This window comes from Eleginops maclovinus, chromosome 9, assembly GCF_036324505.1.
Source record: "Eleginops maclovinus isolate JMC-PN-2008 ecotype Puerto Natales chromosome 9, JC_Emac_rtc_rv5, whole genome shotgun sequence".
NCBI lineage: Eukaryota > Metazoa > Chordata > Actinopteri > Perciformes > Eleginopidae > Eleginops > Eleginops maclovinus.
In genome coordinates this window covers 1,786,637-1,813,646 of record NC_086357.1, presented here as the reverse complement: position 1 = coordinate 1,813,646, position 27,010 = coordinate 1,786,637, and the positions used below count along the sequence as shown (strand labels likewise).

The window sequence follows — 27,010 nt, the reverse complement described above, 5'->3', positions numbered from 1 at the left end:
CATCCGTTAAGGGAGTGTGCGGGTCCCCTTGCTGCTGTTAGCCCCGTGAGGTCAGAACACCTCTGTTTGTCCACCTTTCCTCTTCTTCCCAGCACTTCCACTCTAACCCCTCCTAACCTCAGAAACAGATCCCAGTGGCTTCTTCAATTTGAACAAAATATATTTCTATTCACATATCCCAAATCTGTTCTCCTCAGGTCAACAACAATGGCCTTGTATCTTTCCTGAGGGAGGTGTCCCAGTTCACTCCGGTTGCGTTTCCGATCGCCGGGGACAGAAGGGTTGTGGCGCCATTCTGGGCCGATGTGGATAACCGTCGAGCAGGGAGAGTCTTCTACAGGGAGAGCCAGGAGCCCTCCATCCTGAGGAGGGCCTCAGGGGAAGTCAAGACGTACTTTTCAGAGTTCCCCAACTTCAATGCAACATGGGTCCTCATCGCTACATGGCACCAAGCTACTTTCTTTGGAGGCAGCTCTCTCACTCCGGTATAACTTACAGTAAACTTCACAGCTCTCCCTCTACTGTATATGTGACTGCTAAACAGCCCTGATTCTCTATGTATGATAGGGGTAATCCATCCACGTAGGTATGTTTTCTAAATAATGCTCAATGAGTTTGTAAAATAGAACTTGTGATTTTAATTAAAAAACACATCCAATATACAGCACAGTTTTTGTGTTGACATTTTTTTTATTTCATACTGTCATATTAATCAGTAAATGGATTGGCACAACAACCAGTGCACTTAATACTGTACATGCTATATTACCAGAAAGAGTGATAAAACATAGTTGGAACGTAGAGAAGTTGAAAGACTTCACTGAATGTAATGAACAAACTGTTTAAAGAGCCATGAAAAATGCAAACTTGTCTCCTAACATTTGTCTTTTTACAAGATCAGCTTTTTGCAGTGTAACTTAACATAAAAACAAAAACAGCCAAATAAACACATATACAAAAAGGTGGCTTATATGAAGTTTCATCTCATTTTATTGTATAGGAAACTACTGGAATCCACTGGGCTAGATTATCTCAGAGTTCACTAAGTAACATTGTTGTTAGCGGATAACGTTGGGTTGTAATATGTAGTAAGCACATGTTTTGCTATCTGCCTCACCAACAGGCCCAGATGAGTCTTATGTTTGTAGCCTGACTGAAACTTTACCTAATTTCATGGAAATCAGGAAATGGTTAACCGAGCTTGTTCCTTTCTATGCAGGTAAATACTTTCCAAGTGGTGCTTATTACAGACGGAGAGCTTTCCTTCACTATATTCCAGTACAATAACATCACTTGGACCACAGGCATGCATGCCAGCAGTGGAGGAAACCTGGCTGGGCTGGGAGGGATTGCAGCACAGGTAAGATCACATTGTAGTGGACTCCAAGGACATATTTCACCAATGTGTGTTATTAGATTAGATTAGAACAGATAGTACAACGAAATGCAGTTTGTATCCAACCAAAAGTGCAAAGAGCAGAAGTGCAGATGAGGTTACAGGATATTCAGATATATGGGTTACATACAGGTTGTTCCATGAGATATATGGTTTTATAAATATTAAATATATACTGTATTTACAGATAAAGTCCAAGGTTTAAGCATTGATGGATAAACTGTAGGGTTTCAGGCATAAGCTGAAAGGCAGATTGAATAAATATTGAATACAGTGTAATGAATTTGTGCAAAAAGCAGTGTAAGGTCCCTGAGTGTGAGGAGCTGTGGGTAGAAGCCCCATGAGTATGAAAGGGGAGTGTGGTGGCGGGCTAGTGCTGTAATTCGAAGGTCATGGATGGGGATGGGAGTGGGTTAATTAAGTAACGAGAGTTCAGCAGGGTTAGGTTGTTGTGAAAAAAAACTGTTCCTGAGCCTGCTGCTTTGAGGTCTACACAGCCCATGTTGTTGTGTGAGGGGTCCATGATGATGCTGTGAGCCCGGATCACAGCATGGGGATCGGGCCACCATTCATGTGATCCTTACCATCCGTTGCAGAGCTCTCTGTCAGCTGCTCTGTCACCACACCGAGTTGGTTATTCTGCTCTCCATGGCAAAGTGGTAACAGTTTTTCAGGAATTGAGGAGGCAGGTGGGCTTTCTTTTCTCAAAAAGTAGAAGTGCTGCTCTGACTTTTTTTCCACACTGGTTGAGGGACCAAGAGGGCTCCTCACAGATTTGTGAGATTTTAAAGGTGAAGACTTGTCCACCATAGTCCCATTTATTTTAATTGGGGTGTCCGTAGCCTTAGCTCTTGGGGTAGTTTAGATGTTGTTGAGGGCAAGGTTATTGTAAGTACACCATGTTGCCAGTAGCTGAACTTCCTTCCTGTAGGCTGATTATCGCTATCAGTAATCAGGACAACTACTCTGGTGCCATCTGTGAACTTGATGATAGTATTGGAGCAAGGCACAGGAGGGAAGTCATTGGTGAAAGAGGGTAAAAGAATGGGCCGAGCACTAAACCCTGTGGAACGCCAGTGATCAGGTTCAGAGCGAAGGAGTGGGGGTGTTCAACCTGACAGCCTGGGATATGTTGAACAGGAACTCCAGTGTTCCAGAGGGAAGTGCTGATGATGAGGTCCCTAAGTTTTGTGTTCAGTCTGGAGGAAATAACCAAAGGCAGAGGTAAAATCAATGAAGAACATCCTAATGTACAGTAGGAATTGTCCAAGTGATTCAGGGCAAGTTTAAGAACCGTGGATAATTCCTCCTCAGCTGATCTGTTGGGACAATGTGTGGGAGGTAGACTCGACTTGAGGTGAGCCAGACCCAGTCTCTTAAAGCACTAAACAATCAACGTATGTGCCTTTTCTGGGATGTGTTGCCTTGGACAGCATCAGTGTGTCACATAGGATGTTAAGAGTAATTGTTTTCAAAGTTTATCTTGTTGGGGTTTTTTGCTGTGTTAATAAAAGACACAAATTTGGTGCAGTCAAAAGTAGTGTAGTTTGTAATGCAATGTTGTTTAGTAGTTGCAGTGTACTGGATGACATGTGAAGAAACAAACCAATTGTTTTTAGATGTCTGGACTCTTGATCTAGCCGTCTTGTGATGTCTGCTTTGTTGTTTCTCTCCTACCAGGCAGGTTTTAATGCTGGTGATGGTAAGCGCTATTTCAACATCCCCGGCTCGCGCACTGCTGATGTGGTGAACGTCGAGGAAACCACTAACGTGGGCCAACCAGGCAAATGGGTATTTCGTATAGATGATGCAAATGTGGAAGTGGGTGGCTGCAATGACTCTGGTAAGTCCCGCAATGACTAATACATCAGTCCTTCTGCTCCAGGCTGCCTTAATACTTTTGCTTCTAGGTTACATTGACCTCTCTCTACAGTATCAGTGTGCCCACAACTGCGACCTTGTCTGAACGGAGGCCATTGCATAGACGACTGCATTACAGGAAACCCCTCCTTCACCTGCTCCTGCTTGGCTGGCTTCACCGGGCGAAGATGCCAGATTGGTGAGTTTTGGTGGAAACGGCTTACTGCTCCATGCTTGAAAAACAGTGTGAATGAATGAGTACCTTGGATCAGTGTGTGAAAGTAATATTAACTTGAAGAAAGTATACTAGAATCAGCTGACTTGCCAAAAGGACACATGGATACTTCCCTAATACTTGTATCATTTCAATCTGTTATATTTCCCGACTCACTGTTCGTTTTCTTCTAATTAAAAGAGTCACACTGTCTCCTTTGTATTTTCTCCCTGCCGCTGTAGATGTCGATGAGTGTGCCTCATATCCGTGCCAAAACGGGGGGACCTGTGCAGACCGGATTAATAGTTTCCTCTGTCACTGTCCTCCTGGATACACAGGGAGTCAGTGTGAAACAGGTACTAAAGACGATTTCACTGTTAGGGATGGTTCTGATATTTAAATGGGGTTATATGAGATACTTATTTGTACACCTATATATTTAAATGTCTAAAATAAGTTGTGCTATTAACCCAAAAGAAGTGGAGTGACATTTTAACTCTCTTCCACTTTGGTTCTCTCCCCCTCTGCATGTTCTAAATACTCCCCAAAACTCTGAATAATGAAATTATTTTGTGCAGGTTTCCCCAAAATAAAATGTATATAAAATATCTTGGTCCGGCCTCTCTGGAGCTTCTTTGCGTATTCCCACAGTCCAGCCGGAGGAGCTGTATCAAACCTCTCTAATACCTTTCACAGCCAGCAGCGCATACTTGCAGCGTGAGGGGAGCAGTGTGGCGGATATATTAATCAGCTGAGTAAATATTCCATGAGCGTGTTTGTGTGTGTGTGTGTGTGTGTGTGTGTGTGTGTGTGTGTGTGTGTGTGTGTGTGTGTGTGTGTGTGTGTGTGTGTGTGTGTGTGTGTGTGTGTGTTACAGACATTGACGAGTGCAGAGAAAGACCGTGCCTCAACGGTGCGTTGTGTGTGCAGGGCGCTGGCACTTTCACCTGTGTGTGTGAACCGGGTTACACTGGTGTCCTCTGTGAGACAGGTGAGTGGGGTTTTTCACAGGAAATATTTTCTGCTGCTTTCTACATCAAACTCAGTCATTCTGGCAGATGTGTTTATCCAAGAGTTCCCCAGTCTACCTAGACAAACGGGTCCAAGTTGAGGTTATGGTTGATTTCATTTTTTTCCTTTGGGTCACACAATGTAGCAATGAAGCATAGTGAGAAAGTGGAGAAAGTTCTCTGAATTCAGGTCGGACTGTAGTAAGACCTTTACTAATCTGGATCTCTTTGTGATTGATTTGTTGATGAAAGTTGATCCCAGAGGGGGATTGAATTATCAGGCCATGAATCCTTGTATCTACATGAGACAGGATTTACTGTTAATACCAGACACCTGGTCAGTGAAACTCTAAGCCTTCAGAAGGGAAGTTCAATGCTTTCAGTCCAGCTCAATGTCTTAAACAGCCAGGGCTTGCTATTCAATGTGAAGATTGAATATGAAACTGAATCAACAGCAGATAAACCTCTGATCAACTGACTTTTGTGCATCCTTCAGACATGAACGAATGCGAGTCGCAGCCCTGTCTGAACAGAGGACAGTGCATGGATCTGGTGGCCAACTTCACCTGTGTTTGCCCCGCGGTCTTCACTGGAGCACTCTGCGAGACAGGTGACATAAAGTCAAGTTTATTCTAGCAGAGAAGCATGTTTGGATGGTTTTGATGGTGTTATTTGTATAGGACATGTTCACATGGTCTCTAAATCCTGTAATAATTTCCAGAAAATATCATTTGCAATACAGTTATGTCCTAAATTACATTACAGGTCTCCTATTATATTATATTTGAACAATATAGTGTAGGGCCATATCTATACAAAACATGTCTGTGAAGTGTTTAGCTCAAAATACCAAACAGATCCCCCATTGTAGCATGCCTCATCCCCCTCTATTTCAGCCCTGTTCCTGAAGTGCTGATTCTGTGACTGTAGCTTTAAATGAATACTGATGATACTGATACATGTCGCGCATTGTTTCTGCACATAGCTTGACATGTTCTTTCTCCAGTGTTTACCACTAGAACAGAGACATTATATGTATTATATACAAGAACTCTTAAGTCCCCCCTGCAGACATCCTGCTGAACACAAACACACACACACACACACACACACACACACACACACACACACACACACACACACACACACACACACACACACACACACACACACACACACACACACACACACACACAGAGGTGCTCCGGAGGGGATTCAGCTCGCCACTGTCTATGGGGGACAATAGGTTGGGACGTGTCACGTGGGCGGGGCGTTGCCAGGAGTTCAATGTAAAGTCAGCCCACATTTCGGTTATTACGTCATGACCGGAGCAAATCTGGATCAGCTCGTTTGTACCCCTGATTTTAGAGATGTGGGTAAAGAGGAATAGAGGGAGGGTTGTATTTTCTGACACTTTGTGAGTCTCCTTACACACCGGGGACACATATTTATGTATAAAAGACAGCAAAAAGTGCATTTTGCATAATAGGGGACCTTTAAAAAAACAACAAAATAATACTTCATTACTTTATCAGTAAATGTATTACATTTCATGTTTTTTTGGTAATTTGATACTTTTGATGGGTAAAGTAATGCTGTGTTCATTTTCAGTCAAGAGTTTGTGTTTTGAGAATTAAAGAATGTAATATACATTGGATTTTGATTTAATAATAATTTCATGGTTAAACTACATACATTGGGCAAGACTTTTTGAATGCCGAAATGCTTATCTGATGGGCTCCAATCAAAGACAGCTAAATGAACATCCTTTGACAGTGATCAATCAGCAAGAGGACAGGCGGGTTCATTTTTCATTTATAGACTGATAGTTTAATGCATTGTTGCCTAAAAACAACACAACTATCTGTTGTAGATTTCAACCCTAATAGCATTTTTATTTTGTGCACTTGCAAACTTTACATTTCTTAACTATAAAAAAGCGTGCTTTCATTCATTATAACATAATCCATTAAATAATTGTATCGTCATTATTTAAAAATATTACCATGACAAAATATAAATCAACTAATAAATAAACATATTGACATGTACTAATAGTTTAAAATACCTAACATCAGTATATGAAGCTATTAAAACAGTTTTTACCAGCTGTAATTGATTATTAATTGTAATCCTGTAATTTAATATAATATTCTGGAATGGGATAAAAACTTAACGAGTACTTTTACTTTTGGTACTTAAGTAACCTTTGATGCCAATACTTTTACTTGTAACACTATCTGTACAATGATGTATTGATTCTTTTTTATATAAGTATTTCATTTGACTACTTCTTCCTTACAGAACACCTGGATCAGTGCTGTGTTATGCTATGTTGAGTCAAAAAACGTTATTATATATTTACCGGCTCTCTGCAAAGATACATACATATTAGCTCACAAATAAATCTGTCATTTGGAGACAGTCTGCTGGTCCACCTAAGAGCACTTCTGTTTTTTAAGGTAGCTGAAGTTGTTAGCTACTTGTTTTACCATTTTTTGGTTTGGAACAACCCAAAAAGGGGACACACATGTATGTACATAGGTGACCGTTTATATTAAGTATTAAGTAGCAAGAAATACAAATGCTCAGTTTAAAAACGAGTACCTCAAAGTTGTGCTTAAGTAGAGGTACGAGCCAAGCTGAAAGCACGGTATATCGAGCACAGAAGTGGAGACTTGGATGAGCATAACAAGTCAAGGTATGCCCCCACACAGGTTTTGAGGTGTCCATCCATAGTTCACAGTTTTCAAAGACACCTGCAGTAAAAAGGGACATACATGATTCCAAAGATGATCTTGTTTTTAAATGTAATTTTTTCAATGCTTATTCAATTTACCTTCATTTCATTGGTCCTGTCAGCATATATTTCAGAGGGAAGTATCTCCCAATCTGGGCAAAAAGATCTCCAAATATCTGCAGTGTTAAATATCTCAAGAGGTGAGGAATTATGTTTTTACCGGATGAACAACCCTTTAAAGGACGTGCTTATCTTCCTCTCTCAGAGCTGGTGGTGCTTCAGGTTAATTCAACCGAGCCAGAAAACCAAGCAGGTAATAGCATGTACAGCTACAGGTTAAGAAACCAAATGCATGCAGTTTGATTGTTACACCTCATCCGGTCATGTTTGTTTTCATATGCAGGCATGTGTGGCAATGCAGATTGCGAAAAGAACTGGATTTGTGAAAACACCAGCTCGGGAATCTACAACTGCACATGTGCTCCGGGCTTCTACGGTGATGAGTGTGAAGGTACTGAACTCCCTGCAGCGGCTGGGCAGGTAGCAGCAGAGGTATTTAAAGAGGAGCTGTGCAAACCCACAGGAATTTGGAGCTGTGCCCTGGAAGAGGCTGCTGTGATGATGGGTTAATGTAATTATCAAAACTGACACAGCCTCGCCTAGTTTACTACGGGAACCAGTCGCTTGATGTTGTAAATAATTGTTTTATAGTGCATTTTATTAGTTTACCAACAAGAGGAAGTGCTTTGTCTAGACTTAAAAAGGCCTCTTTATGAGTCAAAGCTGCTCTTTGGTATTCAGGTCATTTCTTCAGACTGAGCTGATGAAATATGCATGCTTCCACACTGCTACTGGCTTCTCTGGAAGGTAGCCATTGCACCACACTATAGTTTGAAGCACAGCTGTTACTCGCATAACCATGGGGCAGCTAATGCTTCATACCTTCCTTTTAGAAATGCATATAATGAAAATGTATCAAGTTTAATGTCTGTATCACAATATATTGATTTGATGAAATACCTATCGAGCCATTTTAATCTAATTCAGGCTCCCATTACGAGTGAGTGTCAACCCTCTGATAGCAGTGTTTGCAACGCTTTTCTCCCACCAAAAGCTCTCTAAAAGTATTGGAGCTATTGCAAATTCATGCTTTTTCTCACCATTGAGCTGAAATATCTATCAGTGCTTATATAGGCTCTAAATCTCCCAAATACTTTCCTGCCTGGCTCACTTGGAAGGCACAGTGGAAAAGGAGCTAGATCCTCCAAGGAAGAGGAAAGTAGCGGGACTCAGAAGTGCCTAATCAGGCTCTCAGATCAAAAGGCCCGGGCTGCACAGGTGGCCAATGAAAGTGGGTCTTGCAAATTAACAATCCATTAATTGCCTTCAGGGCCATACATTTTTGGTCACAAAATATGCTCCATATCATCAGAAAAATAATACCCTCCACCGAGCTCCCAGGACTTCAAAGGGGAGGCATTTAGCTGTGATACGGCCCCGGCTTTGATCCACTGCTGCAATTAGGAAGTCGAGGAAAACAAAAACATTCTACAATTTGTACAGAGCGGATGTGCAGCGTGTTGACTGGTAATCTTCTTCTGCTGTGAACTCTGCTGGAAAAAGATTAGGCAAAGAGGAATAACAGAAAATCAATACATGGTTTACAGTACCGCAGATGAAAGACGTTCAGCATGTGGAACACATGGTGAACTTTATACCTTCTGCCTATGTTTACACTTTCCAACACTGAAAAATGAACATAGTTTAAGTAGTTGCTTTCAAGAGGCTGGAGCAAACTTTCCACACACTCTCTCTTCCTGTGTCTGCAGAGGAATGTCTGTGCCAGAATGGGGGTGTGTGTGTGGACATCAATGGGACTTGTGAATGCCCGTCAGGCTACACAGGACTCTACTGTCAGTTTGGTGAGTATGATACTTATAATTCTATTAGGTTTCTCACATACAGCGGTGTATGGGGGCAATTTTAGGCGATCTATAAAAAACTATGAATACCTCCAAGATTAAAGATGTATTGAAAGATAAAATAATTATTATATGCTCTAACATTTCTGTGAAATCACAGATATACTGAGATTTAAGGAGTAAAAACTTAAATATTACTAGGAAAAACTATTTTAAATAAAGAAAATGTAACTTTTTTCTTTTTTCAAAGAACCACATCATGTCACTCTGATCATTCTCATTTCATCACTCCGCAGCCTCTGTAATGTGATGAGGTTCATCGAATCTTGCAAAGAGAAGCCATATGCTTACACATTTCTCTTATTGTTTTACACATTTTGACTTTATTCTCAGAGAATTCTGAAATGTTTTCCCCTGAAAATAACACCCCTAACCTGGCCCTGATGATAGCCCTAATACTCTCTGATGAATGTAAAAAATGTGAGTCACTGATCACAAATGAGAAATTGTGAAGCTGTCATTCACAATGCCTTCCTCCCAGAAGTAACTCAGACGCCGTGCAGTCACAGCAGGCCGTGTCCTGATGGAGGTCCCTGTTTGGAGTACGGAGGAGCCTACCTGTGCACATGTCAGACCAGTGCAGCAGAGCAGGATCATAAGGACTTCTACCCATATGGTAAGAGTCTCAGGCACCAACCCCACAACACGCCGCACTTGCAGCTCGTTTCACACTTGCAGTTTACCATTTTAAAATCATTCACACTGTTGCTATGTGCTATGAGGAGACTCTGTAGACTTTGTATTTGATCCAGACAGAAATGGACAATTCTTTATTCCAACCAAGGTACATGCTTGAACAATTTAAAGAGATTTTGACATTTCCCAATACAATGGAGCACAGTCAAGTCTCGTTGTGTTTTTCAGTACAGCCCCGATCGGTCTGCGACTCCTCTCCGTGTCTGAATGGGGGATACTGCTATGAGCGGGATGGAGGCTACACCTGCGAGTGCAAACACGGATACTGGGGGAAGCACTGTGAAAAAGGTATTATCACTGATAAAACTGTAGGGAAGTACCACCACTTGATCTTATGTGCTAATCAAAAAAGGCAAACCCAGCTTTAATCAGAGGTAGGAGAAATACTAATAAACTTCAGTAAAGGATTTAAGTAAAGTTAGTAGTAGCAGAGTACAGGATTGCAAGTATAAGTTCTGTATTCAAAATCTTAGTAGGGACAGTAAAAGTAGTCATTGTTTGATTGGTCCATTTCAGAATAATATCTCTGATATGTTTTATAATTATTGATCATTAAAGTGTTCTCAGAGCTGGTAAAGGTGCAGCTAGTTTGAATGGCTTTGTATACTGCAGGGTAGCTGCTGGATTTACTGCAGGTGAACTAAAGTCTGATTTAAGGGCTGATTATATTTACCATCATTAATGCAGATCTGCAAAGAAACTAAAGGGATTAAATAAACGTACTGTAGTGGGGTAAAAGCACAAAGTAACAACACATGTACTTGAGTTGAGTAAAAGTACCTCAACATTTGTCATTACAGTACTCAGTAATTGTACTTAGTTACTTTACACAACTGGTTTTAATGCACCAGCAAACATGCCATTTACCATGATGCTTCTTGAAGTATTACAATGATCATTCCTACTTATGACTTGAATTGCAATCTACAGGAACAGATTCATTTTGAGTGATTAAAAGCTAGAGAAGTATTTCTCTGCTTCAAGGATTCCCATCTTCCTGTCTCTTTCCAGTCAGACTCAATACCTGTGCTTCTGCTCCCTGCCGCAACGGAGGCTCCTGCAAGGAGGAAGCAGGGAGCTACAGATGTGTGTGCCCATACAGGTTCGCTGGGAAACATTGTGAAGTGGGTGAGTGCCACCCTCAAGTAACAATTAAACACTTTGGAGTCAATGCAGAAACCTAGCAAAGTTAAAGCTTTTTAGGTGGAAATGCTTGGCAAGCAATCTAATCACCAGGCAACAGCAGTACTTTGAAGGATGATAATAATGCTTTAAAATAGAGTGAAACACAAGTTATACATCTGAGAGTAGACTATTATAGGGTCATCTTAGCAACATCACCAACATGTGACAATGTTTAGTCCTGAATTGGCCATGTTTCATAATCAAAATTAGTTAATTCAGAATGCTTCCATTGCGTGCACTCCAAGGTGCTCCTATAGTTTGGCTAAAAAAAAGAATTATGCTACTGTGGTTGCTTTAATTGTTTATCACATTGTCTGGTAAAACATGTACAGCTGCATTTTGCAAGAAAGGTGCTATACAAATCGAAATGATTAATAATAATTCTCATCGTATGTTTTCTTGCAGGGAAGCCAGACCCCTGTGCCTCCAGCCCCTGTCTGAATGGGGGGACATGCTTCCACTACATAGGAAAGTACAAATGTGAATGCACTGAAGACTTTGGTGGCCGGCACTGTGAAATAAACAGGAGCTCAGTACAGACCAACGCAGGTGAGCAGACTGCTAAAGTGTGTACATTGTTATTGCCATGGGGGTTGTATAGATACTGCTTTTCCTTTTGATAATTTTAGCAGTGTTGCTGCACTAGAGGCCTCGCATTTACAGATATAGAACGGCTACATAATCTATATAAAGTGCGACCTGATGATTCATGTCTACGCGCACTCATTGCATGCTGAGATTATTTTAGGAGGACAGAAACAGAGAGCCTGGATGGAAAACACCTCTGTTGCTGTTAGTGTGTACTGGGTGAGCTCCTTTAAGCCCCAGAGTGGGTGAGCTTGTGTCACTATGCAGCCGTTGGACATCATCAACATGTGTGTATTGATTTCAGAGCTGGGCTGTGGGCTGCCTCCACCGGTGAAGCACGCAGAGGTTCAGTTCTCCTCAACAACACCGGGCTCCATGGCTGTGTACATGTGCCACTCAGGCTTCACCTCTGTGCCCAGAGCCACCCAGAGCATCTGTGGTATTCAGGGAGACTGGAGCCAGCCCCCCATCTGTGAGGGTCTGTAACACACACCCACACATGGACACACACTCTGAACAAAAAACATCTGAAAGACGAATAAAGAAGATTCCAGTTATTAGTTTATATTCCAAATCTATGTGATGATGTCATTTTGTTTACATTTGAAGCTTTTAAGAAGGTTTTTGAATAAAGTTTTGATTTCTGTCGTTATTTGTTCAAACTACTTTCTTGATAATATATAATAAAAATATAATATGACAATATCTAATCACTTTTGTCAATATAAATACATTTTTAATAATCCTATATTAGACCACCCTGTTAATACAAATAATAGTAATGTTGTTGTTTATGGCTAAATTGCAACAAACAATAATGAAATAAGTGTAATTTTTTAAAAGCTTTTTGGACATGTTTACATGTTTACTTTTTTAAATTGGTGTTGACTTTTGAACTTGTTTTGTAGTTATTAGAAAATTGATATTTACAGTTGGAAACAATCCTTCTGAGCCACCACTGAAAGTGCAAGCTGTTAGTGTTAGCTTGACTATATTAGAAACCGTGCAGAAATAACTGGTTTAAACTGAAAATAAATCTGTTTAGTTCAAGTTGCTTTTGATTTATACTGATTTCCCATCCTCCCAGAGATCAATGAATGCCTCTCACAGCCCTGTCTTAATGGCGGTACATGTGGGAACCAGGTGGGGTCTTACCACTGTGAGTGTGATGAGGGCTTCAGTGGAAACCGCTGTCAGACAGGTAAAGCCTGATCAAAGTCTTCTGATATTTAATACATCTGCACATTTACATTATGTAGTTCCCTTGTGTGTGTGTTTCATCTCCCTGAAGATATAAATGAATGCCTGTCGGGGCCCTGCGAGCACGGGGGGACATGTGAAGACCAGCCTGGCTCCTACCTGTGTCACTGTTCTCAAGGCTTCAAAGGCCACAACTGTGAAATAGGTAAAGTGTTCATTTAAGATGTTACTATGGGAGGATTACTGAATGGCCCTCTGGGCACAGACCCCCAAACCCCCAAATGTCAGGTTCCCTACTGCATTTACCACAAACAGACAGGAAGAGACTCAAAATGACCACGAAGAAAACATAAAAGACTACAAAGAGATGCAAAACAGCCACAGAGAGACCAAAAAGAGACTCATAGCGACTCTGAAATGTGCCAACACAACCACAAAGAGACACAAAACGACTCAAAAGAGGGTTAATTTAACCACAGACAAAAAAACTAACAAGAAAAAGACTAAAACATTTACAAAGAGACATAAAACAACACCAGAGACAAGAACACATACAATAGTGATGAGTAAAGACCACAAAGAAACGCATATCAAAAACCCTCTCAACACCTATAAAGTCTGTGACCTGCTTATCATAGGACATGTGGTGGGGCCTCTGCATGTCTGTGCCCAGGGGCCCATTGTCTCATAATCTGCCCATACCTGGTCGTTTCTTTTAAAGCTTCTACATTCTAACATACAGACAGCAATAAAATTCTAGTGTAAACATCTGTGTGCAGAGCAGGACGGGTGTGAGTCCAATCCCTGTCTGAACGGAGGCGTGTGTCGGGGGTACAGACGAAATTATTTGTGTTTGTGCAAAGACGGCTTCTTTGGCGACCAGTGCCAGATGTGTGAGTGTCTTTGCACTGCCCTGCACTGATTTAGTGATGTTCAAAGCTAGTTCACACTGCTTTCACTCTGTTACCACAGGAACTGTGCTGTACTTAATGCTTGTCTTTGACCCCCCCCAAGTGGAGAACCCATGTGTACTGCAACCTTGTGGAAACCGTGGCCTCTGCAGGAGTGACAAGAGAGGGAACTACAACTGTGTGTGCAGAGTGGGACACACAGGCAAAGACTGTGAGAAAGGTCAGAAAGAGACACGCAGAAGTGCCCCTGTTCAACAATGTTGTGTTTCTTTGTCACCCCTTCATCTTCTGTATGGCAAAGTTCAAGTTGCACAGCTCCAGTAGTTCTGGCAGTAAGAATCCCAGGCTCCTCCAACAAGGCAACACATGTATGACATCAAAAGTCATTAAAAAACAATAAAAAATAATGCATGAGAATGTTGTGCAAGTAATGCAGGAGAAGTCAACTCTATGCAAGTCAACTAGAATATGATGAGCTAAAAATAGAATGTTAAATGAAATGCTGTACAGTGGAATATTTAGTGCTACAGATAAATATGTCAGATGTAAACAGTTGACAACCCTGTAATGATTTAATGTATGAATTTGACATGTAAGGTTGCCACTGTTCCCAGACCTGTTGCCTCCCTCTGGTCTCCATGTGCTGCGCGTGGAGGAGAACGAGGTGGAGCTGCGCTGGGATCAGCCGGGGCCGGAGCACAGCCTGATCAGTGGTTTTGTGGTCTCTTATGCTCCGCTGGGCTGGAGTAATCCCAAAACAGACACGCTGGAGAGGCAGCAGTCCTCACACATCATGAGAGGCCTTCTCCCGGGCCTGCTGTACAATATCTCCACGTTCTCCATCAAACGCAACACCAACAGCAATGACAACAGCCAACCAGCCACCGCTCTGATACGCACCAGTGAGTACACTCTTCTTCCTGTTGTAGTGAGAGAAGCCTCCGGATGGTGTTCCCATGAAATGTATGGAAGCCCTGAGAGGCCAGAAGATCCTTTCATTATGTCTGATCTAAATGCTCTTCACCTTTCCTACCTTTAGTACTGATTAACAGGTAAAGGGGGTTCGTTAGGGAATAACCTTTTAATGTCCTTCTTTTTTGTCAGGTTAAAATACATTTTAGTCACTTTTTTTCATCTTTGAAAACGGCAAGTGGAATATGAGCTTTTGTTTTTTTCAGGATAATATAGTGTGATATTTGAGAGTTTTTTTGTTAGCAGATTTCGGCCACAAGCAGCTGATGAGCACCACCCATTTTCCACTCCTCTTTTGAACTTGTAAACCCTTCTCGTTTATTTTGTTTGCATGTTTCACAGGAAAGAAATACATTTACTCAAAAGACGTATAAAGGTTGTTTTCGCAAACCCTCATTTTTCTCCTGCTCTTGAAGTCATAAACACAGGAGAGAAAATCATTTTCATCACGCTGATGATTGATGAATGATGGATTTTTCTTTTGTCACCTGCATCCCGGGGCTTCTGTAAATTAGATTGTACGTCTGCATACCTGTGTGAATTTCCTTTGTCAAGTGTTTTTGTTTGTGTGCTAGGACCCCCGCAGGTGGAGCAGCTGCAGGTGGGGAACGTGTCGTCCTCACAGGTGTGGCTGAGCTGGCTGGTTCAGGCTGCTCGCCACGCAGCAGTCAGCAGGGTGCTGCTGTCTCTGCTGCCTGCCGACGGTAGCGAGGCTCGAACCGCCGTGCTCAACACCAGCAGCACTGAGCACTCCTTCAGGTCAGCTCCGCACTGTGTTGCAACCTTTCTCATGTTGTTCATCTACTCGAGTACTGTACTTAAGGACAATTTTGAGGTACTTGTACTTTACTTAAGTTTCCATTTGATGCTACTTTGTTCTTCTACTCCACTACAGTTCAGAGGTAAATGGTGTACTTTTCTCCACTACATGTATTGAATCCCTGTAGTTACAGATCTGGATTAATGATGGTAAATATAATCAGCCCTTAAATCAGACTTTAGTTCACCTGCAGTAAATCCAGCAGCTACCCTGCAGTATACAAAGCCATTCAAACTAGCTGCACCTTTACCAGCTCTGAGAACACTTTAATGATCAATCATTATAAAACATATCAGAGATATTATTCTGAAATGGACCAATCAAACAATGACTACTTTTACTGTCGCTACTTTAAGTACATTTAGATGAGAGTACTTTCTACTTTCACTGGAGGAACATTTAGAATACTTTTACTGTGACAGAGTATTCCTACACTCTGGTACTTCTACTTTTACTCAAGTACAAGATCGGAGTACTTCTACTATTACTCAAGTACAAGATCTGAGTACTTCTACTATTACTCAAGTACAAGATCTGAGTACTTCCACTTTTACTCAAGTACAAGATCTGAGTACTTCTACTATTACTCAAGTACAAGATCTGAGTACTTCCACTTTTACTCAAGTACAAGATCTGAGTACTTCTACTTTTACTCAAGTACAAGATCTGAGTACTTCTACTATTACTCAAGTACAAGATCTGAGTACTTCTACTATTACTCAAGTACAAGATCTGAGTACTTCTACTTTTACTCAAGTACAAGATCTGAGTACTTCTACTTTTACTCAAGTACAAGATCTGAGTACTTCTACTATTACTCAAGTACAAGATCTGAGTACTTCTATTTTTACTCAAGTACAAGATCACAAGATCTGATTACTTCTACTATTACTCAGGATCTGAGTACTTTTACTTTTACTCAAGCACAATATTTGATTACTTCTTCAACCTGACAACAACACTGATGTCCTACAGTTGTATTTCACTGTACAGACCTGCAGAATCCTGTGTGTCCACTAAATGGAGCTATTAAAGTTCTGCACCTTGAACGGAGTAATATATGTTTCAACCACTAGGAGGCACTATTACTGCACCGTTAGAGGCTCCTAACAGTGATTTGAGAATGATCAGAATCAGAATACCTTTGTTCGTTCCAACGAGCGGAAATTCACATTGTTACAGCAAAAGTTACACATCCAGGTGGACAACAATAAGAACCAGGAACGGTATTTTTAATAAGTGTAAGTATAGTTTGCATGCAGTAGTGTGATAGTACCAGTAAAAGTGGAAGTATACTGTATATATTATGAGGCAATATAAGGTATCCTGCTTTGTTTGCTATGGTGCTATTTGTTGTGTGTCCTTCTGTTTCCAGTGCATTACTCCCTGGTCAGATGTACACGGTGGATGTGTTGACTCAAAGTGGAATCAGACCAGATGAATTTCCCTCCACCAGCCACTCAGCTGGACCTCTGCAGTTCTGGACACGTAGGTCACACATCATTAAAAAGCTATTAAGATAAGAATAACAACACGGCTGGTCCGAGAGCATTAGGTCACTCCTCGTTTAAACTTACAACACACATCTCTGCACATTTCTATTATATTAGAGACTCCAGAGCTGTTCTAAATCACTTTCAGTGACCAATCAGCATGAAGACAGGCAGGTTCATTTTGCAGCCCTCCCCTCTTTGGTCTCCCTGTCAATCCATTCACACACTTCAACTGGACATCCGAAATATTGACTCTCTCTCTGTTTTCAAATCATGTCTCAAAGCATTGCTAACTCCAAGTACCCGAGTGTAGGAATACTCTGTTACAATTAAAGTCCTGCAATCAAATGATTCACATCATTAATCCATGAACTTAAGGTATTAAATAAATGTAGTGGAGTAAAAGTAGGCTATTTACCTCTGAACTGTAGTGGAGTAGAAGTTTGAAGATAACATCTAAATACTCCAATAGTCAAATAGTTCAGCAGTGGCTCAGTCAGTAGGGGCTTGGACTGGGAATCGTAGGGTCGCCAGTTCAAGTCCCCGAACAGACTTGAAATATGGAAAGTGGACTGCTACTTGGAGAGGTCCCAGTTCACCTCCTAGGCCCTGCTGTGGTGTCCTTGAGCAAGGCACCAGACACCTCCAATCCCCCCTCCCCATTGCTCCCCGGGCGCTGCATGGTAGCTGCCCACTGCTCCTAGTACTAGGATGGGTTAAATGCAGAGGACCAATTTCACTGTGTGTGCTCTGCTGTGTGCGTGTATCTGACTAATAAAGAGGGTTTCATCCTCTGATTCTATCTACTCAAGTAAAGTACAAGTACCTCAATTGTACATTACTTAGCAGCATTCAAGTCCAGCTTAACATTTTTTTACAACCATGCTAATGTGCTAACCATGAATTAATGTGAGCACCCATGTGTTTTCCCCTCAGGGCCTCTCCCCCCACAGGACCTCTCCCTGTCACATGTGACCACTAACTCAGCACTGATCACCTGGAGCCGCTACCCGAGAAACGTCCCAGATGGCTTTGTGGTCAACGTGACCCGAGGGCTGAATACGAGGAGTCGCTTCCTGCCCAATGGGAAGCTGGGATCATATACCCTGCGTGAACTGACTCCGGGACAGCAGTACCATGTGGCTCTCACATCAGTGAAAAGCACAGGGCAGGAACAGATCCACAGCGAACCCCAACACCTCGCCTTCACTACCTGTGAGTGAAAACATGTTTATAACCCGTTCATTTACATAAACACAAGCAATTACATGGGTGTGTTGACCTGTTGATGGCTTGTTTTGAATCAGTGTTTTTAACTTTATTTTGAAAAGTGCTGTAGAAATAGAGTTATTATTGTTATTATTATTACCTTTGACCCAGTGCCAATGGGTGCGAGATCAGGGAGAAGAGAGAGGCCAGCCGGGAATGGACAGGGGACTCAAGTCGAACGCACACTTCCCCCCTCTCAGCCTCAGGACCTGGGGGCCACAACAGAAACAGAGAACTCAGAGGAGCTACCCAGGTAAACGCAGTGCAGGTGGTTCCTTTCTGTCTCCTCACAGTTAAATAAAAGAGGAAATGCCACAGTGTGTATACTCGTTTATCTTATTGTGTGAAGTTATTTTAAAAAGGACCTTTTGAACCAACACTCAACTGGTTGCCAGCAGCAACTGCAAGGTTCACTGTTCCGAGATAGTGTGGTATTTATTATCTCTCATTTTCTTCTTTATTTTTACTTAGTTTGTAATACCACTTTTGCCAACTCTCTTTTTTATTTTAGTTTGTAGTTCTAATTTCATCATGTCTTTATTTGTGTATGCATTTAAATTGTTATACATTTTTTTGTTTCTTTGTTTACTAAGTCTTTTTTTCTTAATACTTATTTTCACTTTTGCAAATCCCAGCATAGAGGTATTTACCCGGCCGATCTGGACATTGAAATTCTTGATCCCTGTATGCCGTTCAGTAAACAGAACATCGGTAAGACTTCCTCTGGTCATTCAGCGGAGCTGACCTGCTTTTCTTCTGCAGATACACAGAGCTCATCGACAGAAGGGGAAAGATAACAGCTAAGTTCACTCACCTGCCTCGAAAAGCCGTTCGACATCGCACCAGTGAGTACAGTTAGGAGAGATACACATTATAAGCAAACGTGATGCTGCATCCAATGAAGCCATTCAGCTTTTGCTCAGGATGTTCAAACAATTCAAGTCTGTCTTTGCTTATCTTGATGCATATGGAATAACTTAAGCCACGGTCCTATAAGCATATGGTCATAAGCATGGCCTGTCTGGAGGACAAATAGGTGTTCCTCTAGTGGAAACTAGAATTTCTGCTCTCATACAAACAGACCCTGCTATCTGACACATGCTGCCCACTTCAGCTAGCCGGTTTTACATTAAACCAGGTCAGAAAACATATGGAATACACTGTCTTTCTTTCTTTTAATTCTCATATGATAATGTTTCGTAGTGTGTTTAACTCAATGCCTCCCCGAGGTTTATAGTGTGTATCCTGAAGAGAAAAGCGGTCCAAGAAATGTTATCTTGTGCTCTAGAGAACAAGCTTCCTTCCTAGGGGGGTTCTGCCTCTTTTAATGATGCCACGGCCATGATGTCATCAGATGATGTCTACCATGTTGTCCTATCAGTGATGCCGTGCTGAGGATTGTGCACAAATCTTTGAAGGCTCTTAGCGCAGCCAGCTGCAGCTCAAGTTTTGCCTTCTTTTTACGCTGATTCATGACAGGAAATGTTTTGTCTTGTAGAACCTGACCCGCCAATAAAATTAGAGAAGATGGAAGAAACAACAAACAAAATCAGCCTGGCACTCGAGATTGAAGAAGGGTTAAGGATCAAGCCTGGTAGGTGTTCTGGTGGCACATCTGACACATGGCTCCCAGCTGCTGTGGTTCATACTGTGGACATCGGATGGATGTCCTGCTGGAATAAGACTACTTTTGACATTTCAATTATTAGTGTGTTGGATGTCTTTGAAATATCAATGATGACATGTACGTTAAAAGACATTGAGGAAAGCAGTTTGGTAGTAAAATAAGGGGGTCGTGGTGTAACAGCTGTAGAGACTGTGGAGTAGAGGGCCTGAAACCGGAGACCCTCACTGACTCTGTGCTGGGGATGTTGATGGCAGCTGTTGTCTTTCAGAGCTGACACAGGACTGCCTCAGCACGCCCTGCCAGAACGGGGGAACATGTGTGAGCGGAGAAGACTCATTCCTCTGCGACTGCGCAGACGGGTTCAAGGGCCGGCAGTGTGAACTGTGTAAGTCTGCGGGCTTCCTCTTCACACACACACACACACACACACACACACACACACACACACACACACACACACACACACACACACACACACACACACACACAGGGTGATACAGTAGGCTAATTTGGCAAATGATGCAGATAGTCACTCATTCTGTGAAGTTTAAGGACATGAACACAGACGTACACTCAAAGGTGGTTCTGTACGGTCTGATGTGCAGAGGGGGGAGAAGTACTCAGATCTTGTACTTGAGTAAAAGTAGAAGTACCAGAGTGTAGTAATACTCTGTTACAAGTAAACGGCCTGCCTTCAAAATGTTACTGAAGTAATAAGGTTTTGGCATCGATCTAATTATAATTAAAGTACCAAAAGTAAAAATACTCACTCTGCAGATTGGCCCATGTGAATTTACTCCAGATGTAACTAAAACTTTATTTGAGTGTTGATCATCATTTTTATCAGTAATCCAAATCTGCAACTAAAGGACTACTAAAGTAACTAAAGGTATTCATTAAACATAGTGGAGTAGAAGTACAAATTAGCATAAAATAGAAATACTAAAGTAAAGTAAAAGTACCTCAGAATTGTACTTAAGTACAGTACTTGAGTACATGTACTTCATTACTTTACACCACTGCTGATACTGTATGTATCTTAAACAGGTGATCTGCCAGTCGATCAGTAAAGTCAGTAACATTACAATACTTTATTTATCCTGAGGAAAGGTAGTTTTGTGACAGTTGCTCCATTTTTGAATGTCATAAAATAAAATAAACATATTGACATAAACATGTGAAGTTAGAGTAAAAACATTGTACTAAAAAATGTCCATTTTAACACCAATGTACAACCATGCATCCATGATATATATATTTATATACAAAGGTGCTCATGCTCTGTAAATGCTCTCTCTTAAATCTGTATGTGTTAGAGGAAAGGCTTACCCCAAAATAAGAATCATATATGTATAGACTCACCTGTTTTCAGTCTAGCTTGTTTTGGTGTCCGTTGCCAGGTGATGTCAGCCGTACAGATGTCTTCTTCACCTCCAATATACTGTAAAGGGAATGAATGCGTTTGGTGCATAAAGAGCCAATAAACCTCCTATCCATGAGTAGATGCATGCTTCCTGCTGCTTTGCGCCATGATATGTTTCGAAGATGCAGTTTGTAAGAAAGAAAATAGTTCCTACACCAGGTCTGGAGTATCTTCAGCATCCATGTGAGGATTTCTGGAAAGAGACATTGAGTATTTTCTTACCGATCTGAGCTCCACCAGCCATCTAGTGCCATCGGTTTCCATTATACTGGAGAGAAGCTCATCTCGATGGCTGGGTGAAATGTTCTTTTTTCAAGCTCCAGGGTCTAAAGCTTTGCTACCAGGGCTGTGGCAGTGCTGACACGCTCACACTGGGACATGGAGTGCATTTATATAGCTCCATATTCAAGATTCAACATATGTCATTGTCATATATACAGAATAACAGGCAGTTGCATTGTACCATACCTAAATATTAAGAAACTCTACATACAAGTTAAACTATAACATTTTACAGAATAAGCTAACATACCTTAAAGAATGCTTGTCCCAGAATAAAAGTGCCTGATGATCTAAATACAAATCAATAAGATATATAAACAGCAGGGTAGAGTATAGTGTATTAATATCTAATCATATGCATAAGAATAGATATAACTGTATATATTATATGATATCTGTGGAGCTGGCATGTTGTCTCTGTGTTAGTGAGCTTCTCCTCCCACTGTAAACTAAAACCTTGCTAGAATCACCCTGTCCTCCCCTGACCCCGCACAGAAGAAATGATGTAGAAAATGGATCCATTATATAATACTATTCAAATGTAAACAATTGAGTTTCTTTTTGTTCTCAAAGGCATACATGTTATCAGTAGAATGCCCGCTCTATCGGTGTATAGCTGCTGTGCAAAGGGTTAGTGAAGATGTGTGTCGCTGCAGGACTAGGGTTGTGTGTTTTTAAGTGTCACTGTAGTATCTGAGGTGTGAGTTTAAAGACAGACATGATTAGATTTGCATATCATCATGTAAACATACATGGAGCTGAGAGCTGTGTATAGCCCTCTGGTTCCTTAAAAGCAGGAAGCACGCTCCGCTGACAGGCTGCCCCACTCACATGTTTAAATGGCCTGGCTAACTGAGCTCAGGGGCCCGAGTGTACAGCATGATGGCCAACAAAGGCCCAAAGCTACACATTAGTTGCAGTGAGTGTTCTGGCAGCAGTTTGTTATTTGAGAACAATATCCCTGTTCATTCATCCCTCCTGTCTCAGAGATTAATCTTCAGACAATTTTAAGTGCTCATTTCATTTAAGCTCAAATAGTTCAAAAGAATATGAAAGTAGTGTGTGCTTTCAACAGGTTTATAACAGGAAAGCTTCAGTGATACAGCTTTATTCATGAAGAAAGTTGCTCTGTCTCTTTAAGCCTTGTTTCTTTAAAATAAATCCATTCCCACAATGTTTTTGATTCACGAAGTGTAAGACTGGCGCTCCCCGTTTACACTATACTCTGTGAGAACATACGATACTGTGTACTGAAAAAACAGAACTGCTTCATTAACAAGGCTGCCATGTCCCCGCAGATTAATGATGATGGAATCGCGCTGTCGAAGTAGTTGGTTATATTCTGTCAATGCATTGATACTATTACTTTGTGGAGAAGAATGTATTGGAAGTACAAGGAAAATACACAAGTATAAAGGTCTTTCATTTATTTAGTGAAATGAACATTCCCAAAGGCATCCGACAACAAAACACTGTCTTTGTCAAATACTTAATAAGAAAGAATAATGTATGAATTCATACTTTTTATTAGAGGATTGTAAGTGTAAAAGTAACAAATTATAGTAAGCAAACAAATGATTCCATTTATGAAAAGATTTATGAGAGCTTCCATTTTCTTATTTCTGGTAACTTCAGGAAATAAATCTCATTTGTAAACCCCAGGGAGGTCGAAGATAGAATGTAACGTCAGAACGATATAATCCTCCTAAAGGGAAAATATTTGCAGCTACAAACATTCACATCGTTGGTGTCTCATCTCTCATTAAGGCTGCTTCAACATGAACCCCCCCGTTTTAAAAGCCAGGGTGGTCCTGTAAAAACATCTTAGCCAGTGTTTTTTTAGGACAGATCAAAGTTATGATTTCAGTTTGGCTGTGTGTGTGCATCAGTAGTTAGAATCATTTTTGGATTCCTTTTTATTCATATGAAATGTGTCGCCCTTATCTTATTACAATCAGCTTCTATACAGTGGTGTGTGTTTATGACACATCATTTTAAAAGGTCACATAGCATGGTATTTCCATGCTTCTCTTCCATTTAAACAAATGTTAAATGATCGTTAGACAATTTTTTTAATATAATTTATAAAACAACCATAATAATATTTTCTCCTACAAAATATTCCTGCCCTACATATCAAAGAAAAACACCAGACATTAAAGTTGATCAGTCTGAACCAAAAATAATTCAAAGATATCCTTTAACTGTGTACTGGAATCTAAATTTGAAAACTTAAGAGGTCAAAAAGCATTCCCATTATAAAAAAGAAAGTCTTATCAGACTAAGGATTATGGGAAAAGGAACCCACAATCAGTCCGGTTGGGACAGCAGCTTTTAGTGTTGGCTCACTAAAAGTGTCCTCAAAGGAGTAAGGACATGCTGATGGAGCTGTGACTGAGGACAGGCTGCCTGCCCTCTGGAGTTTGCTAACCTAAACACCCTGCGTCAGAGTGTTTAGACATTCCTTTCCTGAAACCATCCCTCAGCCAGGGAGAAGGCAACACTCAGACACATTCTCACCTCCTGTGTGTGTGTGTGTGTGTTTGTGTGTGTGTGTGTGTGCGCTGTCCGCAGCGTGCCAGAGAGTGCCTCACCCCTGCACCCGCCTGTACTCTGAGACCAAGAGCGTGCCAGTGTGGGAGGACGGAGTGTGCCACTACCTGTGAGTCAGAGCAGCCCTGCACGTGTGGTGTTTGAACTCTGAATAAGAGCAGAGATTATTGGCCACTAATGGTTCCATGTTTTATTCTTCGCAGGTACAAAAGGACGTATAAAGTACAGCAGGATGTTTGTTACCGAGAGATTTGTGAACCTACGCCTCCCAAGAAAAGTCAGAGTGAGTTTACACAGGCTTTCTGAACAGAGTCCAAGTTTCATTGTGAAGTCAAGTGTTTTTTGTGCTTTGTAATGTAGCTATTATTCTTTCTTTTATTGGTAGGAATTTTGGAAATAATTTCCTTTATTTATTTATTTTAACAGTGAGTATACTTCAATATACAGCTCCGGAAAAGATTAAGAGAAACTCTCAATCTCTACATATAGTGTCTGTTGAATTCCAACACAGAGAAATGTTGTCAGTATTTTATAGAATACAATAAAATAAAAACAAATGTCATTTAACAACAAGACATACCTATAAATAATAAAACAAGGGAAGATGATAATGCCCAGCAGTGGCTTAGCAGTAGGGGTTTGGACTGGGAATCGTAGGATCGCAGTCCAAGTCCCCGAACAGATTTGAAATATGGAAAGTGGACTGCTACTTGGAGAGGTCCCAGTTCACCTCCTAGGCCCTGCTGTGGTGCCCTTGAGCAAGGCACCGGACACCTCCAATCCCCCCTCCCCATTGCTCCCCGGGCGCTGCACAATAGCTGCCCACTGCTCCTAGTACTAGGATGGGTTAAATGCAGAGGACCAATTTCACTGTGTGCTCTGCTGTGTGCATGTATGTGACAATAAAGAGGGTTTCCTCCTCCGATTGTATTCTATGCCGTAGTGGTCTCTTCATTTTTTCCGGGGCTGTATGTTGGTCGCAACTAATATAAATAAAGATAAGATAAAGATAGATACTGTTGTCATTGTACAAATATACTGTACAACCAGATTCAATATCGTTATTTTGATATTCAACATCATTATTGTTATATTTTCTGAATATTGTTCAGCCTTAGATGTAGCTGTTCCCAATTAAAGCAAAGCCATTTTTTTCACATGCTGATGTTAACATTCCTACCAGGCAGAAGAACAAGCAGACAACAATAAAGGTTTGTTTATTTATTACATTGTACATATTGATGTCTGTCATGGAGAAATGTTCCCTGCAGACACATAGTAGGAGCTCATCAATATTTATACTTAATATGAGTCTTTTTCTTTGTATTCCAGAGCACTTGGAGACTGATGGAAGGACTGTCATCACTGTCATATGAAAATTAATTTTGGTGTTTATATTGTACTTGAAGGAGCTGATTACGGTCATTCTTTGAGCTGAGAAACCCAGTCAGGACCTACTGTAACATTTTAGAAAAGCTTCAACGATCTCAAAGTAAAGCTGTGTTTGTAGCCCCGCCTTCACGAGAGGTCTTCGGTCAATCAAGGGAAAATTCAAACCGTATGTCATTGGTGACATTGATGATAGATTTTTTGTACAAACACACACATATGCAAATATTAACAGTGAGCAGTCCGCTGCAACTGAGACCTAATATACCTCATGTCCATGTCCGTGCTGACACATCAGGAGAGGTTTTTATTATTTGTGATTCAGCTGCAGGTTTTGTCCCTCAGGGAAATAACTGTAGAGTGTTCCGAGTCCCAATGTTTTCCCAACGACGGCCCCAGCTCTCCTCATAAATATGTTGGGAAATGTTTGTTTTCTCCTGGCTTCTCAAAATCATCTCGTCGTCTGACAGTGGCACACAGCGTTTCCTGTGTATGAATATGTCTCTCTGTGTCGTCGCAGGCATCACTGCACGCTATTCTGTAAATAGTGTTTATAGGCCATTTTGTAGGTGAATATTTTAATAATAAAAATGTTAAAATGTTTTGAGCTTCTGGTGTATTTTGGGGTTTATTTTTGCATTGTGGATACATCTCAGAACGTAGACATGGTCTTACAATCAATCAATCAATCAAACTTTATTTGTACAGCACCTTTACCACAGGGTGACTGACGAGCCTGAGCAAGATAACAACAGAAAAAGTAAAAACACAATTTGAGTCAATTTAAGTGCACGCTAGACAATAACAATAATGAAAATGTAGGGAAATGGATAAAAAAGTTATAATTAAATCAAAGGTCTATTCATATGATAGAATACAAGTTTAATTTAACAACTTAAATACAATAAATAAAGAAAATAATGCTGAAAAAATATCAATCAAAAGCTTGCTTGAATAGGTAGATTTTAGGTTTACATTTTAAATATTAACCATTCAAGATCAATGCAAAATGTAAAAGGGAAAAGGATTTACAAGCTATAATAACAGCAATAAATGTGAAAAAAAACTTTGAATAAACCTATAGTAATAAAATAATAGAGCAGAATAAAATAGTTTAACTTAAATACGATAAAGAAAGGGGTTCAATTATTTATTTATTTTTTAATAATTTAATTTAATCAGAGATCCTGCAGGCCAGAGAATCACAGCTGAAAGCTGACTCAGCAGGTTTAGTCCTGTCAGACTGGAGCCAGGGGAACTGAAGAGTCGTGTTCAGACACTGTCGGACTGACACACTGCAGGAGAGCTTTAAAAGCACATACAGAAACTTTGAGACAACAAAGGGCTTGAGGTCAGGGTAGTTGTGTGCTCTCCTTAGGGTGACAGACATCAACAACTTC

At 40.9% G+C, this 27,010-nt stretch overlaps 1 protein-coding gene across 3 annotated transcripts in view; it reads left to right on the top strand.

Moving 5' to 3' along the window:
* The window catches only part of sned1 (sushi, nidogen and EGF-like domains 1), a 35,039-nt gene extending 8,826 nt beyond the window's left edge, over positions 1-26,213 (top strand). The window contains exons 2-32 of one of the 3 annotated variants that reach the window (XM_063891213.1): positions 198-485; positions 1,220-1,360; positions 3,077-3,239; positions 3,330-3,455; positions 3,713-3,826; positions 4,348-4,461; positions 4,977-5,090; positions 7,486-7,533; positions 7,624-7,731; positions 9,050-9,142; positions 9,684-9,818; positions 10,067-10,186; positions 10,910-11,026; positions 11,489-11,632; positions 11,976-12,149; positions 12,759-12,872; positions 12,963-13,076; positions 13,651-13,764; positions 13,886-14,002; positions 14,397-14,684; positions 15,330-15,513; positions 16,950-17,062; positions 18,004-18,282; positions 18,448-18,589; positions 19,099-19,181; positions 19,835-19,930; positions 20,232-20,348; positions 24,243-24,330; positions 24,425-24,504; positions 25,405-25,432; positions 25,554-26,213. In XM_063891213.1, the coding sequence (XP_063747283.1) occupies positions 198-485; positions 1,220-1,360; positions 3,077-3,239; positions 3,330-3,455; positions 3,713-3,826; positions 4,348-4,461; positions 4,977-5,090; positions 7,486-7,533; positions 7,624-7,731; positions 9,050-9,142; positions 9,684-9,818; positions 10,067-10,186; positions 10,910-11,026; positions 11,489-11,632; positions 11,976-12,149; positions 12,759-12,872; positions 12,963-13,076; positions 13,651-13,764; positions 13,886-14,002; positions 14,397-14,684; positions 15,330-15,513; positions 16,950-17,062; positions 18,004-18,282; positions 18,448-18,589; positions 19,099-19,181; positions 19,835-19,930; positions 20,232-20,348; positions 24,243-24,330; positions 24,425-24,504; positions 25,405-25,430 (3,954 nt within the window). In that variant the 3' untranslated portion in view covers positions 25,431-25,432; positions 25,554-26,213. The remainder of the gene's footprint in view (positions 1-197; positions 486-1,219; positions 1,361-3,076; positions 3,240-3,329; positions 3,456-3,712; positions 3,827-4,347; positions 4,462-4,976; positions 5,091-7,485; positions 7,534-7,623; positions 7,732-9,049; positions 9,143-9,683; positions 9,819-10,066; positions 10,187-10,909; positions 11,027-11,488; positions 11,633-11,975; positions 12,150-12,758; positions 12,873-12,962; positions 13,077-13,650; positions 13,765-13,885; positions 14,003-14,396; positions 14,685-15,329; positions 15,514-16,949; positions 17,063-18,003; positions 18,283-18,447; positions 18,590-19,098; positions 19,182-19,834; positions 19,931-20,231; positions 20,349-24,242; positions 24,331-24,424; positions 24,505-25,404; positions 25,433-25,553) is intronic. The other 2 variants (XM_063891212.1, XM_063891211.1) reach the window with 2 other exon arrangements.
* Positions 26,214-27,010: the final 797 nt, after the last annotated feature.